This window comes from Micrasema longulum, unplaced genomic scaffold (genome assembly GCF_059751315.1).
Source record: "Micrasema longulum isolate JH-2025_06_02 unplaced genomic scaffold, ASM5975131v1 h1tg001765l, whole genome shotgun sequence".
NCBI lineage: Eukaryota > Metazoa > Arthropoda > Insecta > Trichoptera > Brachycentridae > Micrasema > Micrasema longulum.
This window is the reverse complement of record NW_028278940.1, coordinates 1-16,361: the sequence shown is the minus strand read 5'-3', so window position 1 is coordinate 16,361 and position 16,361 is coordinate 1. Positions and strand designations below refer to the sequence as shown.

General features: G+C 32.3%; 1 protein-coding gene across 1 annotated transcript in view; it reads left to right on the top strand.

Annotated features, from left to right (window-relative positions):
- Positions 1 to 14,830, top strand: part of LOC148274063 (very long chain fatty acid elongase AAEL008004-like) — a 38,768-nt gene extending 23,938 nt beyond the window's left edge. The window contains exons 5-6 of the mRNA XM_088237682.1: positions 8,358 to 8,500; positions 14,524 to 14,830. Coding sequence (XP_088093808.1) covers positions 8,358 to 8,500; positions 14,524 to 14,697 — 317 coding nt within the window. The 3' untranslated portion in view covers positions 14,698 to 14,830. The remainder of the gene's footprint in view (positions 1 to 8,357; positions 8,501 to 14,523) is intronic.
- The last annotated feature ends 1,531 nt before the right edge of the window (positions 14,831 to 16,361 follow it).

Here is a 16,361-nt window from a genome sequence, read left to right as displayed (position 1 = left end):
TATTTTTTTTTTAACCGCGCAATAATAAAAAAACATAAATTAGATAATAACAATATTTTTCAAAGGTATTTCTGTTAAAAAATATACTTAAAAGTTTTATGTAACTAATTTTTAGACCAGCAGATTACGCCATTTCAAATTTAGACTAAACTTTGGTATCTGGGATCTTAATAAAGACTAAGTATTGAACTAAAATTTGTTGTAATAATTTAAAGATAATAAATTGAACACGAAAGTGGCCGAGGCTAAATTTTATTTTTTTGATTTTGAAAAGAAATACGAGCATTTTAAATCACATACATTTTTGGATATTTTCCTTTATTTCTACTTAAAATTATGCCTTCGGTAATACTTGAAAAAAAAAAAAAATAAATTTAAGACACCAAATTCAACCGAAAGTTGCAAAATACATAGATAATTAACAATATATTGAATGTGTCTAAATATTTGTAGATAAGGTTGGATTCCACTCCCTAAGGATTGAAATTTATTGTAACAGAGAGGATAAACATTTTTGTGATAATAGCCTAATGGCTGCTTAATAAGTTTTTTTTATAGAAAGAAATATTGGCGTTCTTATGATTTACCCAAATATTTAATTTTGAGGGCCACTTTCAACGAGTTGTAAATAACTCACTATTAGAAAATGGAATCAAGTTGGGGTAAAGTGGGATTCGAACCAAGGAACTTTGGTACGTGAGTCCGAGACACTAGCCACAGGACCACAACCCGATTTATGGTTTGTTATTGGCTAATAGTGGATAGTGGCCACTTAAACCAGCCCATGTCAGGTCATCAACCTTGTAAATGCCAAGACTTCCAAATTTCTTTCTCGAAAATGTTTTCCCTGTTATGTTGTAATATATTTTTGATGAAGAAATCTAAAGCCATATATGCGTATAATATACATCTTATTTTTAAATCTGGGCAATTGGACTTTGGTTGTGCAGAATAACGCTTCGAATTTCGTGGACTGATCGTGTGTCCAATGAAGCGGTTTTAAGCATCATAAACAAAGAGAGGGAGATGCTGACCACAGTCAAAAGAAGAAAAGCCTCATACTTTGGTCACATATTCCGCAGTAATAAGTAAGCTCTTCACCAACTTATTATGGAAGGAAATATAGAGGGCAGGGTTTGGGACGGAAAAGAGCATCATGGCTCAGAAATCTCAGACAGTGGTTCGGTGTGCCGGATGCAGCAGCGCTGATTAGACCGGCCCAGGATCCCGATGAATTCAGAATGATGGTCGCCAACCTCCAGTAGGAGTGGAGTGGCAAAAGAAGAATTGGCCAAATGATGATTTTTCTTGTTTTTGACTTGTCTGACTTTTGTTGGTTGGCTTATTATTTGATTACTGATCAGCGAGAATACGGGATTAAGCACGCTTCCGTTAATCTTTAAAATAGCTGAATTTTCGCAAAACTAATGTCCGCCATAATTCAACTCCCAAATTACATGAAAACACGCAACAAGTATCGAATATCAGGTCACATGGGCCCCCTATGATCGAGATACGTGTAGAGTTACAAATGTATATTTTTATAATTAACAGCTAAGACGGGATCACACGTTTGCAAATTTATTAAAAAACATAATTATTATAATTCTTTGTTTTATGGCGCCACTCGACAGCGGAGGTTTGTAAAAATCATGACAATTTTTAATTTGTCCGCAGCCGTTCTAAATAACGATTTGGTGATGTGGTGGAACCACTCTGTCCAATATTTTAGCAAGGAGGTACGTCTTCTTATTGCGATGAGTTTTCCTACAAATTTTCCTCGCATTGCAACGAAGAAATTCAGCGGTTTTTTATTATTTTATTTTTTTGTCGATATACTAACAAACTAAGGCAATGTTCTGTTTTAAATTTTTATGTAACGTATTATCAGCGCAATGATTTTTTAAAGTTTTGAATTTTTGAAATTACATCGCGTGTGACGTCTCAAGTTCTCCTCCGCTTTTAGATGAGTTCTGCTGATTCGTGAGTTAAATTACCATAAACCGAAAATTTATCACAATCATCTTATCATTAGTTGATTCAGAAGAACTAGTGACGTCACGCAAAATATTTTTTTTCGTACATTTTCAAGAAACTTCGCCGAACAATTTAATGCTCTAATTTTTACTGCGCGTAAGAATATATTTTAATATCCAATTTCCCGTAGGGCTGAATTTCCCCCTTCGGAATATTTCGCTCTTTTCGTATTTATTTTATTTAAACTGATTTTTTAAAAATATTTTATCGTTCACCACGCATGCTTGTTGCGAAAAGATAATTGTAAAAACATATATAAATACAGAATTTTACAACAGCTTTCCTACCAGGGCTCCGCGACCTTGCTCAAATCATTTTATAAAATATATTATTTTTTTTTGTTCCTATAATTCATACACCTATACCTACAACTGTTTTTCTTTCCAAGGATTCCGCGACGATCATTCCTGATCTCTTAGGGGTCCCGGTTGAACAGTATGCCTACCACAACATTTTGTACCCTTGAATTTGAAACTGGTAAAGCTTCGAAAGAGGATACTCTAGTCGCCTAGTCTCATACCAAAGCAACAAATGGAATATTGAATCAACAATAATTTAGTAACCCACCACGTCAGGGATCCAAATAAAAAACACTCATTCATACATATTCCATTATTATTTTTTATTTGACTAAAAATTTTAGATAAACCCCTGTACGGATTATTTCTTCGTATAATTTGTTGATTACTTATGATTTTTTTAAACAACAAACACTAACTTCATTTACTGATTAGGAATAACTATAATCCCGGAACAAAAGTTGTTTTTTTTTATATCTTCGGGTAAATATGTACAGGAGGATTTTTTTCGTGGTAACCAAAATTTTTTTTTGTAACTTGAGAAAAACACAAAAAAAAATGTTTTTTTTTTATTGTGAGTTAATTTGGTACAGCACCATTTGTTTGGTCACTGAAATATTGAAACAACAACATGAATACGTAGTTTTCAACTATGTCGGGCAGATGTTCGCCTTTGGCCGGCACGCAAAGATGAGGCTTTTGTGGCATTTTCCATAACTTTTTCGAGCGTTGTTATGAGAATTTCTGCGATTTTTCGTATGTTGGTTCTAGGCTGCTCTAGGGTCTTGTGGCCGGTCAGCGTAAACTTTTCCCTCGAGACATCCCGACAGGAAAAAGTCCGGAGCAGTCAAATCTGGAGACCACGGTGGCCAGTCGTAATCGCTGTTTTTGGGATAAGAACATTTGCTTTACTAATGTCCAAGTTTCGCGAGCGGTATGGCTAGTCGCGCCGTCCTGTAGAAACCAATATTCTTTTTCTTATTGAGGTTTCTGGGTGATCTTCAACATCATCCCATACGGCGGCTATAGCAAGCTACTTAGGCTCGAATGTTGTCACAGTACCGGAATTCCTAAATTCGGCCAGCAGCGTTCTTATTATCTTCGGGGGAGCACACTTTTCCCACGAGATTTACGTCTAGACGCACGCTGCGTTGACACAACTGAAGACTTATTTTGGAAATAAAATTTCGCAATTTCGGCAAATTTCCATGGTAAAAATTGTCTTGAAATGACTCTTCCAACGCCCGCTGTCGTGAGTCGATTTGTCAACAGCCGCCATTTTTATAGCAGTTTTAAAAAAACCAGCCCGTATATAGCTGGTTTACAAATTTTTTTTAAGTTTTCGTCCTCAATTCCATTTCAATTAAGATAAATTATGTCAATCTATGAGTACAACGGAAGCAATATATTGGCCGATAGTCATCAGCTGACATTACAACATGCGACAGTGAATAAAGCTTATGTATTCCTACGGATTCCAAAAGCGGAAGATATTACCTATTTCTAAAATTAAATATTCGTGTATGCGCTGGATTATAAATTGTGTTGATAACTTAGCAGGGGTGAACATTACAGTTGAAATTCAAACACAGGGGTCCTTGTATCTAGGATCGCTCGACTAAACATGAGTTTCAAGAGTGACCCGTTTCGAAACAACCCCCACTCTACTGTCGAGAAACCGAATATTTCGTCTGACCTTCGATGACCTTAACGCAGTAGTAAATGGTGGGAGTATTTATACTATCGAATTTCTTACATTTTGAGAAAAAAAATAACTAAACAAAAAAAAAAAACAAAAAAAACGTACAATACGTCTACTGATATATTTTAATGTAACGTTTTTTGTTCACAAAATGATTAATGGTTATTCCTCAAAAGAGTTGACTAAAAAAGTTTTTTCTAATCGATGTGAACACGGATATGAGACTAGAAATAAAAAAGAAGTAAGGCTGCCATTTCGTAAGAAGACAAAGACAAAGACACAGAACCCGTTGATGCACCGAGCTGTACAGTTATATTATAAGGTAATACCATTAGGAATAAAGAACAAAAAAATATTATTTAATTTAAACGAAAGTTAAAAAACACGTGTGCAGCAGATAAGTTGGCTCTTAAAAAGTAATTGTATACAAATTGGCTTTAAATAAGTTATTTTTTATCAAGAGTACGTTTATTGTTTAGAAATGTTCATAATTAGTATATATTTTGATAATAATTAGATATAAGTTAATATTAGGACATTCATGTATATTATTATGTTTGTACTAATTGAAGACTATATAAAAAAATTTAAAAAATTTCTTTATAAGGCATGCGAAAAACTTAAAAAGTGTAGTTTTTGGCATGATTTTCCAGTGAGGAATACATCATTAAACAAATCGTGTTTCAATGATTTTGATAAAATTATAAATAAAGTTATCAGTAAAACTTCTTAGTTTAATTTTACTTTTTATTATAATTATATTGAAAAATAAAAAAGTAAGACTAAACCATGAAGTTTTATTGATAGCTTTATTTATAATTGTATCGAAACCTAATGGTTTAATACTATGGAGTTTTATCAAGAAATATCAATAAAAAACATAAAAATTAAATCATGTTTTGTTTATAACCATAAGATGATTCTTAAATAAATAAATACAATTTTGTAAATCAAATGTATGATAATTATATAACTAAGTAAACAGTAAAACATATTCATTAAAAAAGTTGAATTTTTAAAAAGACGAAAAATATTATTAGTTTCAGTAAATATTAAGAAAAATACAATTACTAAACTAATGGCAAATTTAACCAAAAACCAGTTTTCATTGCCCTAATATGGGGAGTCAAATTTTCTATGTAATTTCAGAGGATTTTCAACAAATAAATATGAAAAAAAATACGGCAAAATTATTTAAGCATCTATCATATTATGTTGGAATTGTTAAATGTTCGTTATATTGTTTGGTTTCATTCGTTTCGTTACATCGCACATAAGGACGAATGACCAATTTAGGGCGCCAAAAATATAATATTGGGTTTTATTTAATATTATGATCGGAAAAGGATGAAAGATGCCTTTTTGAATAATTATCTTACAAAAAAATGCCCAATTAGGGTTATTTGGGGTTGGGTTCTCATAAATTCTAATAAAAAAAAATCATATCAATTTGATTCTGTATTCTTTAGTATATGTACATACTATACAATTTGGATAAAATTCTACTGTACATCAAGATCCTCACCATCTACAACATCATCATCATCATCATCAGACATTTGATCACAGATTCCTTCATCATCACCACCATAGAAAGAAGGTAGCCTTAGCATGCTTAATACAACTTCATTCAATGGAGTTTGATTTTTTTTTGGCTTTTTTCGCTTACTTGTCACAACAGGGTCTGAAGAGACCAACATCCAGTTAAATATATCAATATTTGTGTTAATTCTAGATGTTTTTCTAGAGTGACTACTTCTTAGTTTTTTATATTCCTTGTGTCCTGCCTCAATAACGTCTTCAGACAGTTGGCCTACTGGTAATGGTAGATATTTCATGATATCTGCCCCGTGTAATAACAATTTATGAACACTGGCACTCATTTTATACCAGCCATAAAGAGAAACAGCCATTTGAGCTGTTTCGAAACAGTATTTTTGAAATAGCTTTTCATTTACGTAATGCCCACAAGAAATAACGGAAAGCACATTCGAAAATCTTTCAATAAGTTGTTTATCAATCCCAGTTATTTGGGAAACAAGTGACGGATTTTTAAAAAACTTCCGTGCCGTGTTACCGTCATTACTGTTGCCTCCACCTTGTTTTGGTTGATCGACAACTAGGCGCATTTCTTTGTAAAATTCAGTAGCTATTTTACTTTTCCTCTCTTTTACTTTTTCTTTTGCATTTATACCTCTTGCTTGCCACTGCTTTAATTCTAATTTATATGATATATGGAGCAAATATTCATAGCATCTAAGGTGCGCATGTAACACAGAAATACCATATTTAAAGGTATCTTTATTACAAACTCTGTTTTTTAGTTTTTTAAGATTGTTTAAATCATTAGGAGTAGCTTAACATACATTGCACGCTTGCGAACTTGAGGTATTTGTCAAAATATTGACAACCTTCCCATCTAGCATTGTACAAATAGGAATATGTTTGAATTTAAGTACTTTAGTGCCAAGAACGATTACTGATGGCTCTAATTGCAAAATTTGTGAGTGTATTTCATTATACTCCTCTTTGACATTCTGATTATTTTCTTTTTTTATTTTGAATGAGATTGGACAGCAATATCGTGTTGACGATGGAGACATGTTTTTCCAAAATATTTTACAACGATTAGGTTCACACATTTGCAATGGCACAATTGTACACAAAATTATATTAGAATCCGCATACTCTGAGTTATTCGCAAAATTTTGTTTATATATACTATGTCCACCGCTGCCATCTAAACCCCATTTATAATAAACATCGATAGTATCATCGCCCTCTGAAATATTTTGTAGTATTACATCTGCTTGTACATAAGCCAGGCGTTGTGTTGTATGTATAAGAAGATCCAACAGTGGCACGACAGCCTCATTTTCAGTTATCCTTATATTTGTAGGATAACATTTATTTTTTGCCTCTGCTATCACTTGATATGAGGGATAAATGTTAGCCCCTCTCTCTTTTGCTCCAAGTCGCATCCTTAAATAACCTTCTTTTGTCAACCCGAGATCCACCATAAAACCTAAGGCCTCTTCTGGGCTGTATGGCCTTATGGTCACAGAGGATGAAGTACATGCACCATTTCCATTTTTACAATGTTTTGGGCGAAGATTGGATGGCCAATTTTACAACTTGAGCAGCAGTTCTTTTACCTAATATAGTTAAACTTGATGTTATTGCCGAACACAGTTTTTCTGAACTGATATCAGAAATCACTGATTTAGCATGCCTTTGTTTACTGCGCCCAGAGCTCTCATAGAATATTTTTTTTGGCCTGCCTCGCTTCTTTTCCCCTGAACTTTTTGGCGGTAAGGATGAAAGCTGTAATGACTCCATCTTCGGGAGTTTCACTTCTTCGTCAAGCCATTTTTTATGTTTGGTGTAAAAACGCTCGTACATGTAGTTACAGCTACGCCATTTTGTCAAGAGCTTCGAGACAAACACTTTGACTGCTATTTTAATTTGTTTTTCACATTCTTCTGAAAACTTACTGACTCCAAACTTGTCTAATATATACATAAATGATTGTTTATTACACTTCACTGCCGATAACTTGCAAAACTGTTCATTTTTAAACACCTCAAATAGTTCTTTTCTTTTAATTTTAATTTCTTTTAGAACGGGTTCGGAACGATGACCTGCAAAGAATACGCTATATTTTAAAAAGGTGGATGAAAGTGGATGTGAATTTTGTTTTTTATGCTGGTTATAATGAACTTATTCTATATATTTTCAGATCAGAGTGGAACTCGGTGGTACTTTTTTCTAAACTCAAGGGAAAGTAACCATATTAATATTTTTTCTAAACAAAAACAGTGTTTCATAAAACACTGATAATATCTATATTACGTACAATAGTTACATAAATAATGATTGCAGATTAAAGTACTAACCTAATACTTTAATATCCATGTTGAAAACTTTGCGATTTTAAATTAAGTAAAACAGGACAAGCGTAGTTACTCCGTCAAAAATCCAAACGCAACTGACTGGTGTTGGCCATGCCGAAGATAACCCAACTTTGCGCGCATGCGTAAATTGATATGTTGCGTGGACAAAATAAAATTATGCATCACATTGGGTATTGGTTTATTGTTAACATTTTTAGAGTATTTTTGATAAGTTTAAAGACAACATGAAATCCTATTATTGGCGCGCTAAATCAGTCATCCGTCCTTATGTGCATCGTCGAGAAAAGATCGAAGTCATTTGGATAATTTAACGATTTTACAATAAGCTAAAAGGGTCGTAGAAAGATGGTCAGATTTTTAAAAAAATTGGTGAAAAATTCGTAACGAATTATCTATTTTTCTCAGGTGGAATGGCCAGTTTTACACCGCTGATTAACACCTTCATTCACATAATAATGTACATCTACTACCTGGCTTCTTCCGAGGCTAGTCCAGAACTGAGGGCGAAACTCAACAAGTGGAAGATGTGGCTGACTGTTATGCAGATGGTAAGATAAATACTATTTTATTAAGAGTTACCACTTATTCTTATTCTTAGAGCCGGGGTCAGTGCTATGCAAGCTCCTGGCGTCACTGCGACCTGTGAAGATCTATTGTGACGGGTCCCCGTTAATAGTTCTCGTCCTCCGAACCCAGGTCTATAAAGAGCCTGGCTACCGTGTAGAAGGCGAGAGTTTACATTTTGCTAAATCTCCCCCTCGAAGCCCAGATCCGTAAAGCGAGGTCTTTAACATCCTTAGGTTAAACCAGTGATCCCCCGAGGATGAGGCTCTTTTTATAATGTAAAGCATCACATTCACAGAGAATGTGTATAGGTGTTTCCTCATCTGCACTGCAGAACCTACATCTTGGAAGTTTCGGAATAGTTCATTCTAGCAAAATATAAAACTCTATAGGGTGCGTCTTTGTATTAATATGTCAATGCCAACTTATAGAAATTCGTACACTAACATATCGTGGTTATACAAGAAAAAATGACTATTTGCAAAAATGACGAAACTGAGATTATTGACTTTTTGACATCGTATTAGCATAATGACTGGTAAAAATGCCAAGTCGATCCGACACTCCAAAAAAATTTAGTTTTTAAAATATGTGACCATTTGATAGAAGCTCACAGATTTTTGACAGGTAAAACTGACCAAGTAAGAGTTAGTCAATTTTACTTGTAGGTAGATGTCACCAGTAAAGAGTTAGTTAGAGTTAGTAGTTAGTAAGTATACGTTTTGTATCCGACAGATATGACAGGTATTATATCACGAAAATGGCGCTACATAAATTATCCATAATTATTATGATTTTTTTATTTTTATAAAAAGTTAATTAATAAAATTTATTCTTTAGATTATAACGTAACACTTCTTAATTATTTGTTCTTTTTGATTTGTTTCATATTTCTGTGTTTATTCAACCTTTATAAATATTAAAAAATCCCAAAAACATAATTTATAGTTATAAAATAAAATAAAATAAAACAAAACACTACCACCCTCAATGAATGAAACAAAAACGATTATCTGCAAAATTTCATGACAAATTTTACACTCAAAATTGACTAAGTTTTTTTATTTTTTTTTATTATTTAAAAGTTATAATGTTTTGAAGTACGTTTATACTTTACATTAAAGTTGAAAGTACCGTACATATAATGTAAAATTACCAACCACCGACTTGAAAAATCTGATCTTTGAGAAGCAATTGAACTCTAAAAAAACACTAAAATGGCTCCCCTGAACATTATTGATTTTGTCACTCGGTCGATTTCTCTTGTATGCCCACGATATACGAGTATATACATACTTAGCTAAACAATTCAGTATAAACATATTTTTACCAACAAATGACTCTTCTGTACGCTCGGGTATATATTTTCACCGCCTCGCGTTACATTACATTAGTACAAGTATTATATCCTCCAATGGACCAAATAATTTCAGCAAATCGTGTCGCCATCACGGAACCGGAATCTGACTCGAACATTTACATACATACGTACAATACATTTTGAGTGTGAAAAATAAAACTAACATCAATGTTTAAATGCATCGATCAAAGAGGCTATTTTTCTGTTAAACCAGAATTAACGTATGTAATAACATAAAACCGTTTTTAAGTAACGGTTGTTTATTTTACGTTTAGGAAGAGCCAAATTTCAAAATAATACAATTCGAATAACTGCCCATATCTTTCTGTAGGGGATTACTACAAAAAAATATAAGAAGCGGAAAAGATGGGCCAAAACAGTATATCTATTTTGTTATTAGAACTTTTAAGGCATTTGTAACGTTGAAAGGAAAAAAAAATAAATTATCAGCTAAATACAAAATGTGTGTAGTGAGTTTTGGTAAATATATAATTAATTGAGTTTTTCTACTGACATTTCTTGGTGGAACTGCATATTAATTATAATAATTAAAATACGTACATAGTTTCAATAAAACTAAATACGTATTTTTAATAATATAAATATATAAGTAGTTGAGTTTAAACTAGTATGTTTATAGTATCTATAAAATATAAAATTAAAATATATATTTATTTATTTATATTTATACTTGGATAATTTATAAAGCGCCGTTTTTGTGAAAATCACCTCAAGGGCGCTGTACAATAAATAATATCCCACTACGTCTTGCAGCTACATAGCGCATGGACGGTTGGGATTCTTGTTCCTCGTCTCCAATTATGATATACAGGAGCTAGATTACAGCACGTCTTGCAGCTACAGAGCGCATAGACATTAAGAAATCAAGCCCCCATTTACTTTTTTTAATATATATATTTTTATTTTTTTTTACCTTTATTGTTGTTAACAATAGGAGATGTGTAAAAATAGTATTCATGTCCGGGTGGATTAAGAATACAGTTCTGTATGTGAAATAGAGCCAAATCCTTAACTTGTGTTTTGGCTCAATGGCTGCTCTCAGGTAAAAACCCTAAATAAGGAAATCTTTAGGCCCCAGGTTCGATTCCTGGGAAGGTCGACATGACATATTTCATGTTTCTGGACCGGCACCTGAAGCATAAGGCTGATCATATTATCCGGGCACGGGTATGATGATGATTTAAGGAGATATATATTAAATTGAACCAAATACTGATACTGAAAATTATTTTTCTGATGTTATGCTGGACGTCAATCTGCGGCGGCGTCTTTTCGTTGCGCTGTCAAACAATATCGCCTTAGATGGATGATTCAATTCGTTTCAAATCCGACAAGTAAGATTTTATATAGATCAGTATCATTTCCTTTCCGCACCTAATGGTGCATAGGGCACTGTATTAGTATACCAATCGCAGCGTATCTTGATCGTTTTGTTACATGACAGTAAGATGGTCAGTCTTACCCTTTAGGCGCCAGTCCAGGGACTATAGTCAACAAATCACAAAATCAGTCTAGTTTATATTTTTTATGTTAGACAGTGGTAATACCAATGACGAAGTTTGGTGGTTTTAAAACTTTTTTTAACTAAGCCAAAAAATTTTTTTTTTCAATTTTTGTGTTTCTGAAATAAATCTGCTTGTGACGTCATAGGTTCTTTTCCGCTTATTCTCATTCAGTTCTTCCTATTGGCCCATCCATGACAAGTAAACCGGAAATCTTCCATAGCTCGTATCATAGGTTGATTCATATGAACCAGTGACGTCATTCAAAGTAGTCCGTTTTTATTAAAAGGTTTTTTTTTCGTACATTTTCAGGAAACTTTTTTGTACAATTTAATGCTTCAATTTTTACCGCGCGCAAGAAAATACTTATTGTATCCAATTTCCCTGCTGAAGGGCTGAAGTTCCTCATTATTTAAATGGACAACAATCCAATATTTCTAATGATGCTATTTTTTTATACATGAATAGTAATGTATATTTGTGATACTTCCGAAACAAATCTAAAGGTCACAGGTCACGCGGCCGAGTCGGGAGCCATAAGTAGAACCTATAAGTAGATACATCCCGACCGCAGGTTTCGGCTGAGCCGAAGTTTCGGCCGATTTTTAGTGGAAACGAAACCGCGGCCAAAACTAGTTTTACTGACCGAAACCTCGGTCGGTCATTGCAAATATACAAACCGTTATCAGAAAATAAAAAATAAAAGAGACATTTTTAATTTTAATTTAATTATGGTATCAAGTTTGCTGGACATGTTGGAGTAAGTTTTTAATGTGATTCCAATTCTTTGCTTTATTTCAAAAACAACAAAATCTGGCACTTATTGGAGTTTTGCAGTATTTAAAAACATACCAATTAAAACACGTGTATATGGTTAAATAATGTATTTTCCCTAATTTACAAAAATAATTATTCAATTTAGGCATGTTATAGAAAAATCATCATCATTCCCTATCCGCACCTAATAGTGCATAGGGCACTGCATTTGTTGACTAATCGCAGCGTATCTTGATCATTTTTTTGTTACATGAAGGTAAGATAATCAGCATTTCGCTTCACATACTAGTCCAGGGACTATGAAATATTTTTGTATGAAAACACCCAATCAAATAAATATTTCATATTAACCCTGTCAGGAATCGAACCCGAGACCTCTTGCACGGTAGGCCAATGTGCTGACCATTACACCACGAGGTCGATAGAAAAATACGACAAAATTATTCAAAATAATAATAGAGATAGGAATATCAAGTTTTGTATTCTAGGGTCAAAGCACCAGTAAATGACCACCCCCCAGTAAATGACCATTGGTTAATATATCACAATAAAATAAGAATTGCTACATGTGTCCAGTCAAAAAACCTTTAACACTAGAAACTATGATAAAAGCAGTAGGCGGACACATCTTTTGGTAAGAAACAAATCTGTCCTTTTTGAACTGTGAGTTGTCAAAAGATAATAGTGCGTCTTCCCGTTATTGTTCTGAGATTGATAGTGTTTTTATAAGGAAAGATGTGGTAAGTGTTTTATTTGATGCTATTTCTTATGCAATTCTTTGAATACATCCATATTCTAATGTGTTGGGGGTGTTTTATAATGTTACGATGTAACTAAATCTGAGTATTATTTTTACTGGGGTAGTAGCGGTCATTCACCGGTGATTCTGCTATTTTTTAGAGTGATATTAATTATAATTGTAATACTCGTATTTCAATAAAAAAGTAAAAGTACTTAGAAAAAATAATGTGTTTTTTATTGTTTTCTTTTATTTTGTGCGCTTAAATAATAAAATGTATACCTTTAATGTGGATTTCACTACAAGCTGAACCTTAAACGGTCATTCATTGGTGCTTTGACCCTAGATGATATGTAGACTTATATGGCGTGATAAGCAAGAGTTAAACGCACTGTGGTATTTGACAACTTTTTAACATGATTTAAATAAGTTTTTTTTTTTTTTTGATACTGGTATATTTTGGTCTCCCATAAGCAGCTTTCTGTAATTGTGTTGGACGTAATTTAAGCATTAAGTCAGGCGTGGCGTGACCGCGTGACCCACGAGCCCACGGCCATGGTTAGCATGGTGTATAAATAATGGTACACACGCCAAGCGAAATGGCAGATAAAATAATTTCAACTTGGTTTCACAGAGTTGAATTTGAATGCAGCATGCTTGTCTATCAGAATTAGAGCGTGGTATGAGATTAATCTTTGTTGCATATTTATTGATAACATGAAGTACTCGGAAGTACAGTTCGCCAATTCGTTGAAACACAAAAATAACATCAATCATCACGCCGTTTCCATGTAGAGACAAAGGATTGGACGCCACATTAATATATCTTCGTAAACAGACCTCGCTTTCTCTACATTCACACTTCCTCGATATCTGCAGCCGTCAAAATTCTAATCTAATTTTTTTGGGTGTTCTTTCGTAGTCCATTCGCTTTTCATATCGAAAACAACGCAGCACAGAAAGTGGCGACATTATTGAGTCTTTTTTTTTAAATCAAAAACTTTGTTCCGAAAACGGAAAAAATTATAATGTACGAAGGCTATGAAAAACTAAAATATGTTAAAATGTTATGTATTTGTAATTTTTTTTTTTTTTTAAATGTTCTTTCAATATTGGTATAGAACTAAATATAATTTTTAACACAAAAAAATCTCTATCTTGGAACAGGCTGAGCCATGTTAGATGGAGACTAACCAAACTGGAGGATACTCATGTTCAAGTACTCTAGTGTTTTAATATAGATTCCCTGGTAACAAATATGTTTGTATGTGCATTAAATGTATAAATAAATCAAATAAAATGAGACAAAATACAGACATCAACTTTACACTAGATAAAAATAATATTTTAGATTTTTTTAAATTGGTTTATGCACCAAACAAACAAAATAAACAATAAAAAAAAAATATCAGTTCCCTGTATACAATTTTATATCTCCGTGTGCTTTTGAACTATTTTTGCACTAGACATGGCAGTATTATTCTTAGATCTTCTAGTGTTTTTTTTAAAACTATTTTTGCACTAGATTTCTACCAGACATGGCAGTATTATTCTTAGATTTTTTAGTGTTATTTTTTTTCTCTTTAAGATCACAATTTTCATTTACAGGTGCAGTTCACGTTTGTATTGATACACAGCAGCCAAGCGATGCTGCCAGCATGCAAGGCTCCTCGCATCATAGTCTACATCTTCATCCCGAACATCGTTCTGGTCTATTTTCTATTCTACGACTTCTTCAAGAAAGCCTACTCCCACCCTACCCCTGTAGGCAAAGGAAAGTAATGACGCCATAATCTCAATTCATCCAAACTCTACCCATTCTAGGAAGGAATCCGAATCTCAAAAGGACCAAAAACTGTAAAATATTTTAAAATAAAAATATTGAATAAACAATCGAAACTGTACGTAGATTCAACGTTAGCTGTTTTTTTATGTACCCGCAACCACGTGAAAAAAAATGTTAAATACCTCAATATTTTTTTTATCAATTCTTAAAATAAGTTTCTGATGATAATTAAAAAGCTATTTCCTCGTTTCTGATATAGGACCCACCTGGGCGGATTAAATTAAGTGAATATTGTCATAGTTATCACACAAAAAAAACTACACGACATGATATAATTCAACTATTTAAACATACTAAGAAAAAAAACTTTGCAATGTGCAATAACTTAATTATTGACGAATTGTTTAATATGCTTTCACATAAAATAAAGTTAACCGATAACAATCAATATTTTAAATCAGAAATAAAAACTGAGTGAAGAAAATTCAGATGGAAGAAATAAAACAAATGTTACAAATACATTTGAATATGTTTTTAAAAAATTGAACACTCCTCTTCAGAACAGGTTTCCCTAATAAGGACCCTTTAATTGCTTTTGTATATAAAAAGATATTTTATACACGAAAGTAATTAAATTATAATAAAATAAAATTTTATATAGTAAATAAAAGTATTTTCAAAATTGAAAAAAAATATATATATATTAAAAAGGGGCCAACTCCACCAAAAGAAGATAGTTTAAACAGTTGTAGCCTTTTCGTCAAAATGGGTTCAAAAGAAGTTAGATAAAATAACTCAAAAAAATCAAAAAATATATTTTTTTATACACATTTTTTTTTCGCCGACCAATTTCGAAGCTACACAAGCTTCCTTGTCAAGGCAAACTTTACTAATCAATACTAATCATATATTTAATAGTTGTATTACTACTCAACAAAAATAAAATTAAAAACAGGACAGGAAACAGGATAATATTCATAAGTAATGTACATTGAAGTACATTTAACACATTGTGTACTATTAGGGATTATATATAAAAATAATTTTTAATGCAGACATTGTATTAATATTATTTTTGCTATGTTTTTGGGTTTTTTTTTCTTAAAATGCCTAATAAAGAATATTATTATTATACCTTGATAGTTTGTGTACCTTCGAAACCGGTAGGTAAAAAATATTTAAAAAATCGCTTAAAAATTAAGTGATTAAAAACAATTATTAATATTTAAAACATTAACTTTCTGGTCAAACATTTTAGTAAATGTTATGGCCAAATATTTAATAATATTTAGTAAAAAACAAAGTTGCCCATTTTGAAGAAAACGGAAAATTATTTCATTTTAAATTAAATTTATTTTGACTTTTTATGGTTCAACAGGCCCTGCTAGGTACACTGTCCCACTTTTTATATCTAAGCATTATAAAAATATATTGCGTTTTTTTACTGACATTTCTTGGTGGAACTGCATTTTTAATTATAATAATAAAAAATAATTATAAAGATTATAAAAATTATAAAGATTATAAAAATTATAAAGACTATAAAAATGTTTTAAAATGCAAAATAAAAGATTTCGCATGCGAAATATCTTCTCGTCCCACGGGAAAATGAATTACGGTAAGTAAAAAATAAAATACAATATATCCTAAAACAACCAGA